Raw genomic sequence first — 12811 nt, forward strand, 5'->3', positions numbered from 1 at the left:
AAAGTTTTTTTACAGGGACTTATTGTATTTGGTAGCTTACCTTAGAACAAAGTTAATGAGATTAATCTCTTCAGGCATATTTGAAATTTTGCGAACGTGAGTTGATTGGTTTTCTTGAAAGTAGCATGTGATCTCATGATCTGAGAGGGAACCTCTTCTTTCCATATTTGTTTTGATTCAATAGCCAGTGTGCTTATTGTGTTTCCTATGTTACCTTTGGTAGTAAAGGTTATCGTGAAATCCTTGGCTTATTGTTCTGATGAGAAAGTTTAAATCCTAATCTTCTGGAAGCCTTCTGTCATCTATATTTGTTCTCTTGTGACCTTACTCGACATTCAATTGAAGTTTTTACTTGGAATGTTCAAAATTCTCGCACAATTCAGTATATGCGATTCTGTTTTGTAGGGTCAATGCTGGGGCCAAGACTTTTAGGAAGGTTGCTTTGCAGGCAACTCTTGTGGGCTGGTCATGCTTGTGGTACCTGGTTTGAAGCTAGGTTGTTTATTATATTTTGGATGTAATTCATTTATAAGCAAGGTTATTTCTGAGGCTGGTATTTGTTTAGTTCATTCTGTGTGGCTGTTCTATTCTTTGATCTTTTAGGTGATTGGTTTGCTGCTTGTGCAAGACATTATAGTGGTGTTTCATTGTATTTTGCCACATAGTTCTGGGATGTGCAGTCTGATGTTAAAGTTTGGCATTGTTTCCTTTGTTTTTATTTGTGGTCTCATGAACGGGGAGGCTATTTCGAGCTTGTCAAGCTATTGACAATACAACTTCAGGGATATATATTTGTAGCATGCTTAATTTTCATATCACTCTTTTGCAGTTTCTCTTAGTTACAACTTCTTTATTGGTCAATTGTGTGCTTCTTGGTGCTTAGAATCAGCGAAATTGTTGTTTTACCTTATTATGATATGAAGTGAGGTGTTTTGCCTTTCGAGGACATTTGATGTTGTTCATTGTTTGTTTCATTCTCACCTTCAAGGTGTGACAGCCTTTTGATATTAACAAGTGTAGTTGGCTTGGATTCTATTGCCATACCTTTCACTACGTTCCCCGATTTATTTAGCTGTTGGATTCTTGAGAAATTTGTGGCTCATTAGGTTCCATGATGCATACAGTCACGTTCTTTGGGTTACTTGCAGACTCTTCCCTGATTTACTATCGTCCCTTATGTTGTAATTGGCAGTTGAGTTCTCTAGAAATCTGTGGCTCATTATGATATGAAAGATTTGGACCTTATCAATTACCTAAATTAAAGTAGGTAATTGATTTCTTAATTCTTGCTGATTTGATTACTATGAACTTTTCGATATCTGATAATGACCTCTGTTTAAATGCCATCATTTTCCGGACAATAAGGGTTATTTACTCATTTATGCGGGCCTTTTTATTGTTTTTTATGTGCTCCTGTGCCATTTTGTCAATTTTGCATTATTATGGGCTAGTGTTTCCCACCCATCCCTGTGAATCCTGAATCAATTCTGCTTAAATGTGAGGGAAAGTTTCTGGAAGTGGCATGACATCACATTTATTTGACATGTACTGACACTTTTCGCTTGATTATGGAGAACCTAGAGGCAGAGCATGTTGCCTAAGATGGTTATTTGTTTCATTCATGTCTTACTGGCTGCTCTGTTGCTCTTTATTTTCTAAGAGATCCACTAATTGCAGTTTTTTCTTTCTGATGCCTTTAGTGCTTGCTTGGTTCTCCAAGAGAATCCCACTCAAACCCAATTCAGACCCCTTCCTTATTTCCAAACTTACCTTTCCATACACGATCCTCGTGGACAGGTTGGCTCGAGCTGTTTTTTCATGCCAACCATTTGAATTCTCTTTGTATGGTGGACATTCATAGATGGTGTTCTCGTAGAAGAAGTGTGTTCTCATAGATTCATTTTTTTGATATAGAGCTGATATATTCAAAACAACAGGTCATCGGATGGGGTGGCCTTGGAAGGGAAGGGAAACAGAAACCAAAACAAGGGAGAGCAAAAAAAAATTTCAAAGTGAAAAATGGATTGTAAACAAGATTCATGTGATGATGGCAAATTGAGACCTTCATAGCTTGTGCTCTTTATATGAGGTTTTCCAGAAGATATGGTTAGACCTTTCCTTTTTATTGATCTGCAACGGATGGAGTTTCCTCTTGGATTACCTGTGATATCAGAACATCATCTTTTTGTGGTTGTCTCCAATTTTTGTGCCAATAGTAGATTGCCCTGAGATTTCCTTCTGTGGCATAATGACTATATTTTTGCTTTTCTGAGAATTGTAGCCACTGTATTGTTTGCCCTGTTCAAACTTTGTAGATCGAAATGTGCCATAACTCAGCTCTTAGTTGCTTACCTGGTGTCTTTTAAGTTCTTCCAGGTTCAGGTTGTGTTGTCTTGACAGTACCTTGAGTTATTATTTCTACAGTCCAGTACATGGATCCCCTATATGCTGCCCTGAAGGGAAGCTGAGCACACCCTAAACAAGCCCCATATTCAACCCTATTCTTGCAGCTCTCTATTGTCAGACAAATATCAGTTCTCATAGATTCATTGTAATACCTTAGACCAAAGCTGATCAGATTAATCTCTTCAGGCATATTTGATATTTTTCCAACGCGAGTTGATTGGTTTTCTTGAAAGTAGCATGTGGTATCATGTTCTGAGAGGGAACCTCTTCTTTCCTTATTTGTTTTGATTCAATAGTCAGTGTGCTTAATGTGTTTTCTCTGTTACCTTTGGTAGTAAAGGTTATCGTGAACTCCTTGGCTTCTTGTCCTGATGAGAGAGTTTAAATCCTAATCTTCTGTAAGCCTTCTGTCATATATATTTGTTCTCTTATGACCTTACTTGACATTCAATTGAAGTTTTTACTTGGAATGTTCAAAATTCTCGCACAATTCAATATATGCGAGTCAATGCTGGGCCAAGGCTTGTCTTAGACCGTGTTAATTTAGGCTAGACTTTTAGAATCAGCAAAAATTGTTGTTGTTTACCTTATTATGATCTGAAGTGAGGTGTTTTGCCTTTTGAGGACATTTGATGTTCGTTGTTTGTTGCATTCTCACCTTCCAAGGTGTGACAGCCTTTTGATATTAAAAGGTGTAGTTTGGCTTGGATTCTATTGCCAGACCTTTCACTACGTTCCCCGATGATGTATTTAACAGTTGGATTCTTGAGAAACTTGTGGCGCATTGCAGAAACTCTCTTCCCAGATTTACTATCGTCCTTCATGTTGTAATTGGCAGTCGAGTTCTTGAGAAATCCGTGGCTCATTATGGTATGAAAGAGCCGGTCCTTACCTATTACCTAAATTAAACTAGGTAATTGATTTCTTAATTCTTCTTGCTGATTTGATTACTATGAACTTTTTGATATCTGATAATGACCTGTTTTTAAATGTCATCTTTTGCCTGACATTAAGGGTTATGTGCTCCTTTGTATTGATCTGCAACGGATGGAGTTTCCTCTTCGATTGCCAGTGAGTTTTTTTTTTTTGATAATTACCAGTGATATTAGAACATCATCTGTTTGTGGTCGACTCCAATTTTTGTCCCTGTATGCTACCCTGAAGGGAAGGGAAGCTAAGCACACCCTAAACAAGTCCCATATTTAACCCCATTCTTGCAGAGCTCTATTATCAGACGATATCAGTTCTTATAGATTCATGTAGACATTCCCCAAATGCATTCATAAGATGGGTTATAATTCCATAGGTTGGTCTCCAGCAACATCATGAGTTTGGTACAAGGCCAAAAGAATGTAAAACATGATGCAGAAAGTATGATTGAGTACCCTCTATATGTTCATGGTTAGATTGTTGTAGCAAACCGTGCCATGGGGCACATTTGATATTTCGTGGGAGCATATGGTTTCATCTAATTAAGTTCAGTGGCCACAAAGAAATTACATCAGAAAGGTAAAACTTATCTTCTGTGCCAAAATTTTTCTCACACGAAAGAGATTCGGAAATGTTTAGGGCCAAAAAAAGGGGAAGAAATATTTTCAAGTTAAATCACAATTTGGATTTTCTCCCGACAAATGCATTGAATAGAAACGAGTGATCTTTTTGGTGGTGAAAATTGAGCTTCATGAGATGCGTCTCTAACCATTGCAAAAGATGAGACATATTGTCGCCGTAGATTTCTGTCCATCCCCAACCTGGAGACTACAATTCTCCTTGCCAGCCTAGCTAAGGAACGGTTTTGTTTGGTGGTCTGGAAATGGCAGACAACTCCATGTATTTGATAAACTACCAGGGGTTCATGTAGCTCATGACGGATTAATTGTATTTTGGGCTGGAGCAATGAACCTATTTGGGCGAATGCTCCGCCATGCAGGCAAACATGCCGGGCTCCGACTCCACGTCCACCTCCACGCACCTGCTGACACCTTACAAAGCATTTGGGGGAGAGATACGAAGAAGTACATGAATCCTCTTACTTATGCTTTGATTGGGCCTTCTTTCCGGCGGCGGCGGTTTTGTTCTCTTCAGAGCCAACTTTCTCAAACTCTACAAGGTTGAAACATGTCGTATGGAAAAGAAGGGTCGTATGGTAGGAAAAAAAGAAAAGAGTAGTCATGGATGAGAAAGAGGGAGCTGGGACTTGGCGAATGAGCTCTTTCCTTGGGACGATGATTCGAGAAGAGATTCTACCGTTCCGGCTCATTAGAATCTACTAATTTCCATCCATTCTATTCGATTTCCACAATTAATGATTGAACAAATGTCCGAGCAGAAATGGTTGAACAAAATTCCCCCGGTTCCATGGAAGGTGCAGATGAATAAGCGGGTCTTGGAGGAAGGAAAGGAACTGCCATAGTTGATGCATCGAATGCGCTAAGGCTAGGCACCTTCCTGAAAGCAGGAATCCGTCTTACTCCAAACCAGCACAATAGTGTTCAGTCCCATCTGCTGTGCCAATGCTCATCCTATTTTAAGTAAGCAATATGCCAATATGGTAGCTGATCTCAGAACAAAGTTAATCTGGTTCATATCTTTGGGCACGTTTAATATTTTGCCACGAGTTGATTGGTTTTCTTGAATGTGGCATGTGATCTCATGATATGAGAGGCGAGCCTCTACTTTCCTTCTTTTTTTTGGTTCAATAGCCAGTGTGCTTATTGTTTTTCCTCTGTTACCTTTGGTGGTAAAGATTATCGTGAAATCCTTGGCTTATTGTTCTGATAAGAAAGTTAAAATCCTATTATCCTGGAAGCCCTTTGTCATCTATTTTTGTTCTCTTATGATCTTCTCGACATTCAATTTAAGTTTTTACTTGGAATGTTCAAAATTCTCGTACAACTCAATATATACAATTTTGTTTTGGGGGCCAAGGCTCGTCTTAGATTGAGTTAATTTAGGCAACCTTTAGGAAGGTATCTTTGGAGGTGATTATTGTGGCTGGACATGCTTGTGGTACCTGGTTTGAAGCTTGGTTGTTTATTATATTTTGGATATAGTTCATCTATAAACAAGCAATTGTTTCCGCAGGTGGTATTTGTTTCTTTCGTTCTGTGTAGCTGTTCTATTTCCTTGATGTTTTAGGTGATTGGTGTGCGCTCCTGTAAGATGTTATGGTGGTGTATTTTGCCACACGGTTTGGGATGGACTGTACATGTTAAAGGTTGGCATTGTTTCTTTCGTCCTTATTTGTGGTTTCATGAACGGGGATGCTATTTTTGAGCTTGCCAAGTTATTGACAATAAAACTTCAGGGATTTCTATTACTTTGCATACTCTATTTTAGCATGCTTCATTTTCATTTCACTCTTTTGGAGGTCCTCTCAGTTGCAACTTATTTATAAGTCAATTGTGTGCTTCTTGGTGCCTTCCTTAGAATCAGTAAAATTGTTATTGTTTACCTTGTTTTGATATGAAGTGAGGTGTTTTGTCTTTTGAGGACATTTGATGATGTTCGTTGTTTGTTGCATTCTCACCTTCAAGGTGTGACAGCCTTTTGATATCAACAGGTGTAGTTTGGCTTGGTGAGGCTTTTTAGATTGTTCTACTCTTGCAGGGTTACTGAAAGACAATTGGTTTCTATGTTTCTTAGGAGTAGATTTTGATTGCATGTAATCTGTGCGGGACTATCTACTTTTTCTTTGCTATGATCCTATTACGAGAACTTTCACTATGTTCCCTTATGTTGTATTTAGCAGTTGCATTCTTGATAAATTTGTGGCTCATTAGGTTCCATGATGCATTTAAGTAATCTTCTTTGGGTTATTTGCAGAAATTTTCTTCCCAAATTTACGATCGTCCCTTATGAAAGATTCGAATCTCATCTTCTCTTGAAAGTTAGAGGACATTCTGTTACTTTTCTCATCTTTTCTTGAAACTTTCTAGGCTTCATGACGCACATAATTCTGGAACAACTTTACTATCTATGCAAGCATTTTTTTTTTTAATGAAGAGGAACATGGGTCTCATTAACATGATTGGTCTCGTAGTTTGTTATTGTTGTTGTGCCTAGTTTGAAGTTAAACTTGTTGATGTTTGGAAATTCTTATTTCATATTTATAGCTTCATGATAAGGCTGTAGGTTGCTTTGGGTGTTCTATTACAGCAGGGTTACTGTGAGGCCGTGGTTCTTGGTCTTCTTGGAAGTAGCATGGCATAGCATTCTCTGAGAGTGAGTCTCTACTTACCCTTGTTACTTTTACCCTACTGCTTGGGTGCTTACTTATGCTTCTATATTGTATTTGACAGTGATGCTTTTAAGAAATCTTACTATGCTTTTGATTATAGCATATTTTCTGATATTGGTATTGTTTTAGCTCTTGTAGCAACTGTTCTATTTCTTTCGTGATTTTAGGCTATCAGCTTTTGCGATAGCAAAATTTGTTTCTACCTGGTTAAGTTTGTGAATCACTATGGGGAGTTCCGTTTCTTTTTTCCTGTTAGTTGATATTAGGCTATCAGCTTTTGTGATAGCAAAATTTATGTCTACCTGGTTAAGTTTGCTATCAGCTTCTCGACATTGGCACTGACCTTTTCGGAACTTCTCTCTTTCTCTCACCACTATGTGACCCTCTCTTTTGCGACCAATCAACCGTTTCTCTCTTCAGTATCACAGGTAAATCTAAGCTGCGATGATGCATCAACTGATCGGCTTTCGTTGTTGCAAGATCTTGTTGCATGTTTTCTATGATGTTTGTTTAGGGCTTGGATTGGATCAATGATTGTTTTTTGTTGTTGTCCATTCCTTGCCATACCTGTCGATTTGTGTGAGTTAGGGTTTATTGCATCCAAAACTAGGTTCCTTTGTTTAATATGATTGAGTTTTGCCGTTATTTTAAACACTGCTGGCTTCCTACTTGGTGCCATTAGTGAGTTAACTCTGTTAAAACCAATTTGAATCTTAACCCTGTGCTGCGTTTGAGCCCAGAATTTTGCCTGGCTACAATCACCTTTTGTAAGCATATGATACCTTTTCTTTTATGTGTAGAGCAGATCAGTCTTGATGGGGAAGGGACACTCACACCAACTTGAAAACAGTATATGGGAATCAACATCTTTTAGTTATAGGAAATATGCTAAAGATGATTTTTGGCCAAGGTTATTCATTTTGAAAAATATCTGATGTTCACATATGTTTACGAGGTGCATGTGTAAGCAATGCGGTGTATTTGCATGTTGATGCACATATGCTACTCGTTGCATTTGTTTAGCGGAGATTGTTGGGCTCAGCTGCATGGTGTTCGTTATGATCATATGATATGAGTTTAATTAGAACATCTAAGTCCCAATTAAATATGCTGATGTTCTGACGTGTTTGTTATGCGCTATTACTCCTGTTAGTTTTTTTAGTACATTAAGTTGTGGCAGTGATTTTCATCGCTCATTTGAAGTGCCCTTCTGTGACTGCTGAATGTGGTTGTTTCATTCCCCTGAATACTGTGCCTCTTAAATTCGCTTGCCATGGAGAAAAGATGACACAGAAAGCAATACGGGCATTAACCCTGAACATCTATAATGGTATTCTATTGCTAACTTCTGCTTGAATCTTCAAATTCAAGTGAAGATGATCGGATATAGAATGTATATTTAGTATTCTGTGAAGGTATCCTTTTGTTTGTGCAGTTAGCGATGATATGTTAACACTAGTTTGTAATCACTCCTCCAGCGTCAAAGTATTTCTCGGACTTGTTCCATAGCTTAATAGACCATCGTGCTCGTCTCAATGAACTTGTTCATACAACAGAGTATGCTTCATCTTTTTTTTCATTTTTTTTTTCATAAAAATATATTTCCTTACCCAGGAGGTAATAGTTTTATACTTAAAAGCAATGTAACACAAAAACTGGTTGGCTTGTTGCTGAGGGCATGCACTGATGAGAGAATAAAGCGATTGCTTGTGGAAACTGATAAAATTCTTGATGATTTGCATTATTTTAAAGATGTGATTTCTATTTTTGAGACTTGGTTGAGTGGACTGGTTACTGGAAATCTTCTTAAGTTGCTTGTCTTCCCTGTACTGCTGCTCTCAGCACTCCTGCTAAGGCTGAGTAATGTAAGATCTTTTCTTCCTGGTATCCTTTTTTATTGTAAATGAGCTAAATAGGAATGTATTTTCTTATTTAGGTTAGATTTGTAAGGCTTTGTCATTGACTGTGTGTTTTGAGAAATTTCAAGAAGTAGCAAGTTTTATGCTTGTCAGAAGTAGGGTCTTGGGGGTTTTGTCAAGAATGATGTATGTGCATTTTCTTTTTAGCTTAAAACTAGTTTAATTAGAAACATTCATCATACAGTTTGATGAGATCCACTAGGAATCACAAATGCAGGGAATCATTTGACACATCATTTCCCCACAATTCACTATGGAGCTACAGGAATTTTTATGACTCATATGTGGAATACGCATGGTCCACGTAACGTATGTCTGGATGGTGAGATTCTAGATTGCATGAATTACAATTAGTCAACACAGTCCGAGAATCACTGGCACTGTCCTTATTGAACTGAGTAGTTTAAGTGTAATTAAAGACTCTTTTGAGCGGAAAAGTCTTTATAAAATCTTGTGAGGTGAAATTTTGACTTGCAGTTCAGTTGTTTATTCAACACTATTTATGTCTTACCTCTTCTGTCGCTTTAGCTTGTTACTGATAACCAGTTCCAATTTTCAAGTATGGTGGTGGTTGTATTCTTAACCCTTTTTGTGCTCTCCAAACCATCCACCTATTTGATTGTAGGAAAACTATATTTGTGAATTGTGAACATATAGATAGTTTTCACTGACTCGTTTATGATTCACTTCAATCAAGAATTGTATATACAACCTTTTGTTTTTGTTTCAGGACTCAAGGTCTATCTGCAATTACTTTCTTTTTATATACTTAATCGTCCTTTTCAGGTCGTTGGTTGTAAAAGCTTGATTAATGCTGTTACTGGTGGTATATTACAACCTTATATGAAATTAAGCTTGGGAGATGCTACTGAAGGGGAAAAGGTTGGCAACACTAATGTTTCTAATTCTCTGCCCAACTGTTTCAACGATTTAAAGGAATTGGTTCGTAATGGTTCTGAGTTTGAAGAGACTGAAAAACTTGATGCGTACCTTCTGTTTGTCATCCACTTGCCAAAAAAAAAGAGTATCTATCATCAAATTCTCATTTTAAAAGCTGCCACGCGGAAAATGATATACATACGGAAAGGTCAGTAGATATTCTTCTTGATCTAAGAGATGTTTTCTTTAACTTACTGACCGCTTTTGTATATAGCTATGTTGTAGACTTTTTTGTTCTTACTATATTAGATTAGTTGTTAAACTACTGAGTCTTGATATGGTTTATGAGTCATCTTGGGTCGATTTCTGCCGTTGCCTTTTTGTATGAAATTGTGGAGATAGGACTGTGCCAAAGTTTTAATATGGGAAATTCTTGCAGTCACCTTTGAATCCCCAAATGGACAGAACTGTGATTTAAACTTGAATCCTGAAATCTATGATGTCATTGTCTTGTTTAGCTGAGTTGTTGTGATATCTATACATATACTTCATCTACTACATTCTATAGTGTAACATGGATTTCAAAACACGCCTTTCCCTATATGATAGGTCAAGTAACTTCGTCTCTGTCTTTCTCATAACCTCCTTTTTCTGACAGTTGACATTCTACACACCTTCGGTGCCTCATTACATCTCGGCTAGTCAAATTATAAGATTTGGGGGGTCAGCCCTATAGAGATAGTAAAGCTTTCTCAATTCGTTGGAAAGAGGTGTAGCAGGGCATTGAGAAAAAAGGAATTTAGAATGGGAAGAAAGTGAGAAGCTCTCAATAGGCAGGTCCATTTATATTTCGTGCTTTTTATGAAATATGCTAATATGAGGAAATGACATCTATTTTGTGAGTCTTTGCTATACACTTGGCTTGGAATTTCAAAAGTGAAAAATATTTAATGAACGGCGAGGGAGGACTTTGGCATGGGGAAAAAAGTGAGAAGCACTCAATGGACAGGTCTGTTTAAATTTTGTGCTTTTCATAAAATACACTAACATTCGGAAACATCTATTTCCTGGAGCCTTTGATGCACTGGAATTTCAAAACTGAAAAAGAATGAATGAACGGTAAGCGATGACTTTGGCATGTGAAAAAAGCGAGAAACACTCAATGGGCAGGTCTGTTTAAATTTTGTGCTTTTCATGAAACCTGCGGAAACAACTTCTATTTCTTGGAGCCTTTGCTGTATATTTGGCTTGGAAGAATGAATGAACTATGAGGACTTTGGCATGGAGAAAAAGTGAGAAGCACTCAGTGGGCAGGTTCGACTGATTGAATGGAGAGAGAGGACTTTTGCATGGGTAAAAGTGAGAAACACTCCATGGACAGGTCCATTTATATTTTGTGTTTTTCATGAAGTATGCTAACCTGTGGAAATAATGTCTATTTCCTAGAGTCCTTGCTGTACACTTGGCACGAATGAACATTAAGAGAGGATTTTGGCATGGGAAAAAGTGAAAAGCACTCAATTGGCAGGTCTGTTTATATTTTGTGCTTTTCATGAAATATACTAACATGAGGAAATAACTTCTATTTCATGGAGTCTTTGTTGTACACTTGGCTTGGAATTTCAAAACTGAAAAAGAATGAATGAACGGTCAAAGAGGACTTTGGCATATGAAAAAGTGAGAAGCACTCAATGGGCATGTCTGTTTATATTTTGTGCTTTTCATGAAATACATTAACATGAGGAAACATTTATTTGCTGGAGCCTTTGCTATACAGTTGGCTTGGAATTTCAAAACTCAATGAATGAATGGTGAGAGAGGACTTTGGCATGGGGAAAAAGTGAGAAGCACTCAATGGACATATCCATTTATATTTTTTATTTTTCACGAAATATACTAACCTTAGCAAATAAAATCTATTTTAATGGTATTTGACATGATTTACCCTTGTAGCTTATGAATGCCTACTCTAGGAGAGTAGGAGTATTATCCGTTCATGTACTTATTTGATGAACTCTTAATCATTTTTAAGTGGTGAGAGTATACTGTTTATAGCTTTCATTGGTCTTACTTCGTATGGCAGCTGAAAAGTCCTATGGTAACCTGTTTCTATATGTGGTGTTGCATCAATATGTTGGTTAACTGTCACTGGCTTTATCTTTGAATTAAGAAGCATTCAATGGGATGGGTCTGTTCATCGTTTGTACTTTTCATGAAATGCACTAACTTGAGGAAATAACATCTATTTCAATGGAATTTGACTTGATTTTTCCTAGTAATGAAAGTATACTCTATGAGTACTGTCCATTAATTATCTTTATGTGATGAACACTTGATTCTTCCAAATGTTCGTAGGTTTCATTATTCTTTGACTTTGTATGGCAGAGGAAAAGTCTCACTGTAATCTCGGGTCCTCTTGCTATATGTGGTGTTGCATCAATACAGTGCCTCACTCACACACTAGCTTTATGTGTAAAATGTAGGATGAACTATTTTTCACCTCATTTTTTTGAGCTAATGAAAAAGGGGATGAGATGATGACAAATTTATAGAGCTCATTTCTTGTTTATCTTTTGAGTTTTCATAATTTTCTGCCATCCCCAATTGCAGCAAAGGCCCCTGCATAGATGTTTTAGATTCTGTCTGATGCCCAAAGGAGTATGCCTCAGGCTTGTAATGCATTCTTTATAATATTTATAGGAACCTTTTTCTTGGACATATGCAATAACTATATTCTTATGTTTCAGGAGAGGAATATTTGCATTTTTCTCCTCTGATAATCATTGCCTGCTGCTAGCATCTCTTTTTCTTACTGCTTGCAGAAAGTAAAGGTATGCTATCTTACATATATCCTCTTTGAGGAGCTTTAGACATAGCTTGTGTTGTTTATTTGGCCCTTTCGATCATGATGATTTCCTACAATTTATTTAGCCTTTTGTGTTTCCTACCTTTTATTTTCTAGGTATGATGGTTTCTGATTGCCCTTTACAATTTAATGAATTTTAATTTATCGATGTTTGGAAATTCTTATTTAGTATTTATAGGTTGTAGTTTACTTTGGGTGTTCTATTTCAGCAGGGTTCGTTATCTTCTAGGAAGTAGCATGTGATAGCATCATCTGAGAGGGAGTCCCTACTTACCCCCTTTTACTTACGGTTTTAGCATACTGCTTGGATGCTTACTTATGCTTTCGAATTGTATTTGGCAGTGAGGTTTTTACGAAATCTTACAATGCTTTTGATAATAGCTTACTTCGTACAGCTGTTCTATTGCTTTCGTGATTTTAGGCTATCAACTTTTGCGATGGTAAAATTTGAGTCTACCTGGTTAGGGAGTCTACTTACATAGCATTATCTGAGAGGGAGTC

At 37.3% G+C, this 12811-nt stretch overlaps 1 protein-coding gene across 4 annotated transcripts; it reads left to right on the forward strand.

Annotated features, from left to right (window-relative positions):
- Positions 1-8655: 8655 nt before the first annotated feature.
- Positions 8656-12253, forward strand: LOC120012397. Of its 4 annotated transcripts, none has more exons than XR_005471260.1 (4): positions 8656-8887; positions 9352-9652; positions 10103-10972; positions 12192-12253. XR_005471260.1 is itself a non-coding variant. In XM_038863811.1 (3 exons), exons 1-3 carry the CDS (start codon positions 8861-8863, stop codon positions 10144-10146), a joined length of 372 nt encoding a protein of 123 aa, XP_038719739.1. In that variant the 5' UTR covers positions 8656-8860; the 3' UTR covers positions 10147-11200. The 4 variants fall into 4 exon arrangements, 1 of the variants encoding a protein (XP_038719739.1); XR_005471261.1 differs by lacking the exon at positions 12192-12253 and having other exon boundaries at positions 10103-10803; positions 10891-11200; XR_005471262.1 differs by lacking the exon at positions 12192-12253 and having other exon boundaries at positions 10103-10758; positions 10891-11200.
- The last annotated feature ends 558 nt before the right edge of the window (positions 12254-12811 follow it).

This window comes from Tripterygium wilfordii, chromosome 13 (genome assembly GCF_013401445.1).
Source record: "Tripterygium wilfordii isolate XIE 37 chromosome 13, ASM1340144v1, whole genome shotgun sequence".
Classification (NCBI taxonomy): domain Eukaryota; kingdom Viridiplantae; phylum Streptophyta; class Magnoliopsida; order Celastrales; family Celastraceae; genus Tripterygium; species Tripterygium wilfordii.